Genomic DNA, 5,825 nt, shown 5'->3' with positions numbered 1-5,825 from the left:
TAGCAGACACAACCAAACACTTTTGGAGGAATATGAAGGAGTGAAGGAAGAGAATGATACTGGGAAAGGGTTTGGATAGGTGTTTGAAATTGGAGAACACGTGATGGCATGCGATTGATAAGAAAAACAGCTGTGTGAATGGCATCACCCCAAAAACGTTTAGGAACATGCATAGCAAAACATAAAGATCTAGCCACATCCAAGAGGTGACGATTTTTACGTTCTGCTATACCGTTCTGTTGAGGAGTATGTGGACAAGATGTTTGATGAATGATACCTTCTTGTTGAAAAAATGTTCCAAGTCCATAATTCAAATACTCTTTCCCATTGTCAGATCGAACTACTTGAATTTTAGCATTAAATTGGGTTTGAATCATTTGATGAAATATTGGAAAAACAGACATAACCTCACTCTTATTTTTTAGTAAGTATACCCAAGAAACTCGAGTGCAGTCATCAATGAAAGAGACAAAGTATTTAGCACCAGTATGAGTAGGAATATGAAATGGTCCCCAAACATCAGAATGAATAAGAGAGAAAGGAACATCACTTTTATTGGAGCTTAAAGGAAATGAGACACGATGATTTTTAGAAAAGATGCAAGTTTCACAATGGAAATTAGAAACCTTGACTTTAGAAAATAAAGAAGGGAATAGATATTGCAGGTACTGAAAGGAAGGATGTCCCAATCTTTTGTGCCATAACCAAATTTTTTCAGAAGCTTCAAATTGTTTAGCTTCCACTTGACAACTGTAACTTGTCTTCTCACAATCTGGTGGTAAGTCCAAGTAGTATAGACCTCCCCTCTCTCTACCATGACCAATCAACGCTTTCGTTCGAATATCCTGAAACCAACAATGAGTAGGAGAAAAGATGGCAAGACAGTTTAGTTGATTTGTGAGTTTACCAATAGAAAGCAAATTGTGAGAAAGATTAGGAACATGTAAAACAGATGAGAGAGATAGGCATGGTGTTAATGAGATGGAGCCTGCTCCAAGCACTGGAGTGGAAATACCATTAGCAACTTTAACGGTATTTAAAGGTGGAGTAGTGTGAGAAGCAAACCATGAAGAGTTATTGGTCATATGGTCAGAAGCCCCCGAATCAATGATCCAAGGTTTATTTGGAGCACCAAATGTGGTGTTCAAGGCAAAACCAAAGTTACCTGCGTCGACTAAGGAAGTGGAAGCAGTAGTAGGAGAAACTGAGTGAGCAGATTGATCTACTCGAGGCACGGAAGGCGTTGGTGTAGACAGGTGTGCTTGTGATCCAACAATGCTTTTCTTTTGATTTTCCTTCTTTTGAACCCACCAATCAGGATATCCATGCAACTTAAAGCAAGTGTCTCTAGTATGCTTATCCTTGTCACAATAAGTACACTTCCTTGTATCAGTAGCTTTAGATCCCCCTGATCGAGAATTCGAGACTCCACGGGGAAATCGAGACGGAGCAGCTACCATGGCTGATCCTTCCACTTGTGGGCCAACCAACATAATGGTTTGCCTACTTGCTTCAGCATTCACAAGAGCATAAGCAGCACGAACAGATGGCAAAGGTGTTTGAGTCAAAACTTGACTGCGAACATGATCTAAATGAGGATCAAGGCCAGCCAGAAAATCATACAATCTTTCTTCTGAAATTTCTGTCTCTCGAGCAGCAACATCATCAGCACATTTCAATTTTCCAGGACGTAAGAAATCTATTTCTTGCCATGTTTGCTGGAGTTTACCATAATATGCAGATAAAGGCTCACCATTCTGGCGAGTCGCCAGTGCTTGACGGCGAAGTTCATATAATTTTGATGCATCTTTTTCAATTGAGTAAGTTTGGGTAACAGCATCCCAAACATCTTTTGCAGTGGAGAGTCGGAGAAAAATGGCCCGCAAATCTCTAGTCATAGAGTTGAGAAGCCAAGATTGAACCATGGCATTCTCTTCCTCCCATATAGCATACGATGCATCGGCTTCTGCTGGTGCCTTCTTTTTTCCACTGACATAAGACCATTTGCCTCTGCCAGTGATGTAGATGCGGACACTTTGGGACCACGAGGAATAGTTGGACCCATCCAACTTGTCTGGGGTGATATGCAGAGACATATCATTTTGTGTAACAGCAGCTGAAACAGTGGTCTTGGAGTCACCCATTACTACTGCAACAAATTCTCTTTATTGAAACAATAGAGTCTCACTGAGAGGGATGCAGGAACAAAATGCAAGGAGGAAGAGGCAATGGCACGGGTTTGTTGGGTGATTCCAACGGGTATGGTTTATAGGGTATGGGGTAGTATTTAAAATTTTGGGTTTATAGGGTGTGGGTTCGTGGAGATATTGCAAATGGACAGAAGATGGGTAGAGATGCAGCGGAATGTATATGGTTAACAAGCTCAATATGGGTAGTGATGTTGGCAGATATGGCCAAAGAGAGATTGGATTCGTATGAAAGTAGAAGGCCTGCTATTCTGCAGGTCTTATGGGGTAGATGGCAGTAGTGCCAGTAGGTTAATTAGAATAGAAACTCCTTTTGGATCAGAATGGCTCTGATACCATGCCAAAATAGAGTTAATTTCTTGATCTATTCATCTCCCAATCGGAGGATTTATATAGGAATACAAGCAATGATGATCAGGTATGAAACCAGTACAAGAAGTCATACAAAACTGCTATGAAACTACTATATTAATTACAATGGATTTCACCTAATTCTTTAGCCAACAATGGCTGCTTCTTTAGTCAATAATGGCTGGATAAGTCTACAATGGCTGGCTGCTTAAGTCTACAATAGCTGGCTGCTTCAGTTAACAGTTCACTCCATGGCCTTAGTTACAAGGGCTGATAGTTGCAAAATTAGGTAAACACCATGTTATGGTTTCAACATAAAATTTTTAGTCCTATACGCAAACACATATCAGCTGCATCATTGATTAATATGAGGGTAAAAGAGATTATTGGATGGTATTTATACACAAGTCAAACAATAATACAGAAGAAATATAACCCAAAAATTCATCAAGTCACAAGAAAAAAAGTAGTCCTTTATAATTAACAAAACTAGGTTGTAAGTTCTTTTAATCTCACTGACAATATCACAACATGATTGACTGTTGGACTTGAAGTTTTATTCCTTCTTTCATTCTCCTAATAAAATCATCACACTTCTTGTTCAACTCCTCTGCACTCAGCACTTCATTCCCTTCCTCTTCATACAAATCATGATCGTCCACCCCAACAAAATTGTTTCTGCAGCATTCATCTTCTTCCTTTACTGTAATGAAAACCCTTTTTTCATCTTCTCTCACTTTCACTTGCTCGATTTCGACGTTGACAACTCCTTCCTTTGGTTTTGGTGCTTTTGTTGCCTTAGTTTCTGCCAATTCAGCTGCTTTTTGCCGGGATTCGATACTCTTGGGAACATGTTCTTCATTGTTGAGATTAGAGCTCCCTGGTGGAGAAGTCCCAATGAGACCAGAGTTCTTCACAATGAACACCACAAGTCCATTGCAAAGTAAAAACATGTAGTTCTTATCCAAAGTGTAGCTGAACAAGTTTACAGAAGATGTGAAGGAATTGAAGGAGTGGAGAAAAAAAGAGATCAAAGAAGAGTAGGAGAGTAAGGCTGAAAACACTGAGACTGAGAACAAAAGCTTGATCACTTTGCGGGATTGGTTGAAATTGAATTGGCTTGCGGATTGGATGCTTGAAATCTTGATATAATCCATGGTTTCTGAGAAAAAAAATTCCAAGCGTTTTCCGAAAACGTTAGGATGGTGCACGAATACGTTCAAATCGGATCGTACGATTGAAACAGAGCTGCAAATGTTTTCTCAGATGTGCTTTAGGCTCTGCACTTGACAAAGAAATTAAGCTTTTGGGGTGCTTTATAGAAGTTCAGAAGTGTGAATACAATAATTTTTAGGGTGTGTGAACAGCGAACTTATTTAATATATTTTTCAGTGGTACCCTTCATGGAAAGGGTCCCAAATCAGTCAACTACCAGTTTAATATTTATTTTTTATGACTACGAGCAAGACTTTAAATCAATATCTTTCCAAAAACAAAAATGAATTATTATGGTTATTCTTTTAGATGTCTTTTTACTAATGAGATCAATTTGTATGATACATGTATATTGTTACAATGATAGTCTGTACTAATAATATAAGAATTCGTAAAGTAAAACTAACATATATCATATATTATTAGTACAGAACATTATCGTAACAGTGTATTCGATCATACACATTCTTCTCATTAAGGCCAAATAGTTTAGGTTTGTCTTTCAATTTTTGCTATAGAGGATACATCTTGTTAGGTAGTAGCTTTCTATATTGGTAAAAGTTGGCATATGTGTACGCATGCATGCAATCCAAGTGGGCGAAAATGAGATGGAAAAGGAAGAGGATGAGGATGAGGAGCGTAGAAGAAGAGATGATGAAGCAAGAAGCCAAAGAGTCTCACATTCCCGTCGAGTCATCCAAGTTATAGCTCAGATCTCCAAGCCTAGCCATTCCCCAAACATTGATAGAAGCAGGCAACGACGAGGTACGGATCTCTTGGACGATTATTTTGTTTGTAACAGCGCATTCCCTGATACATACCTTAGGCATCATTTTAGAATAGAATGACATTTGTTCAACAAAATCACGATTGCTGTTTGCAACCATGATTCTTACTTTGTACAAAAGAATGATGCTTTTGGTGTTATGGGCCTCATTCCTGAGCAAAAAATTACTACTGTATTGCGGATGCTTGCATATGGAGTATCTGCAGACCAAGTGGATGAGATAGCGAAAATGGGGAAATCAACTATTCTTGAGTCCCTAATGACGTTTTGCTTTGCAATCAAATTTATCTACACCATAGAGTACCTCCGAAAACCTACTAAGATGGACTTGCAAAGGCTTCTGAAGAAAGCCAAAATGCGAGGTTTTCCTGTGATGATTGGAAGCATTGACTATATGCACTGGACCTAGAAAAACTGTCCAAGTGCATGGTAAGGAGCTTATGGGAAAAGAAAATGAGCAAAAAGTATCATTTTGGAGGCAGTGGCATCATTTGATACATGGATTTGACACGCTTTTTTTGGTAATCCGGGAGCTCAAAATGACCTCAATGTCCTTGCCCAATCCCTAGTGTTCAATGATGTCCTGTAAGGAAAAGCACCAAGAGTCACGTACTGGGTCAACGGACGTAAGAACCACAGGCCATACTACCTAGCAGACAGCATTTACCTAAGGTGGTCATCGTTTGTCAAAACAGTACCGCGTCCACGAAGTACAAAGGAAAAACACTTTTCAAGCTATCAAGAGGGGGTGTAAGAAGGATATGGAGCGTTGTTTTGGTATTTTCCAAGCTCATTAGGCGATTGTCAAAGGTGCTGCCAGAATGTTTGATTTAGAGTCACTTCGATCCATCATGATGACGTGCATCATTCTTCACAAAATAATTGTGGAAGATGAGTATAATTATGATGCCGTTGATGAATATGAGCCAGACACGATGAACAATTCCAGAACACAAATATATTGTGTTCATGATGCCACCGAAGAACCGGTGCAACACGAGCCATTACAAAGAAATGGACGTTACAATGAAAGGCTTATTCAATGATATACTTCACTTCAAAACGCATATATTCACAATGCCCGGCAAATTGACTTGATAAAACACCAGTGGGAATTGAAATAAGCTCAAGAAACTTAAGTTCATTTAGTGTGTTTGTTTTTATTTGGTGTGTTTATTTTTATTTGGTGTGTTTATTTAATTTTATTTGGTGTATTTTTTAAGTTCATTTAGTGAGTTTTTGTTTATTTGGTGTGTTTGTAATTT

The 5,825-nt window shown here is 38.8% G+C and overlaps 2 protein-coding genes across 2 annotated transcripts; both read right to left on the bottom strand.

Moving 5' to 3' along the window:
• Positions 1-672: 672 nt before the first annotated feature.
• Positions 673-2,644, bottom strand: LOC148689359 (uncharacterized). Its single transcript, XM_088689783.1, has 2 exons — positions 1,166-2,644; positions 673-845 (listed from the first exon to the last, which is right to left on the bottom strand). The coding sequence occupies exons 1-2, from the start codon at positions 2,142-2,144 to the stop codon at positions 811-813; spliced, it is 1,014 nt and encodes a 337-aa protein (XP_088545909.1). The 5' UTR covers positions 2,145-2,644; the 3' UTR covers positions 673-810.
• A 276-nt stretch (positions 2,645-2,920) lies between these two features.
• LOC148689358 (uncharacterized) lies at positions 2,921-3,869 on the bottom strand. The gene has a single exon (XM_088689782.1). The coding sequence runs from the start codon at positions 3,713-3,715 to the stop codon at positions 3,083-3,085; it is 633 nt and encodes a 210-aa protein (XP_088545908.1). The 5' UTR covers positions 3,716-3,869; the 3' UTR covers positions 2,921-3,082.
• Positions 3,870-5,825: the final 1,956 nt, after the last annotated feature.

Source organism: Pyrus communis, chromosome 17 (assembly GCF_041283825.1).
Source record: "Pyrus communis isolate YQ-2024b chromosome 17, ASM4128382v1, whole genome shotgun sequence".
NCBI lineage: Eukaryota > Viridiplantae > Streptophyta > Magnoliopsida > Rosales > Rosaceae > Pyrus > Pyrus communis.
This window is presented reverse-complemented; position numbering and strand designations above follow the sequence as displayed.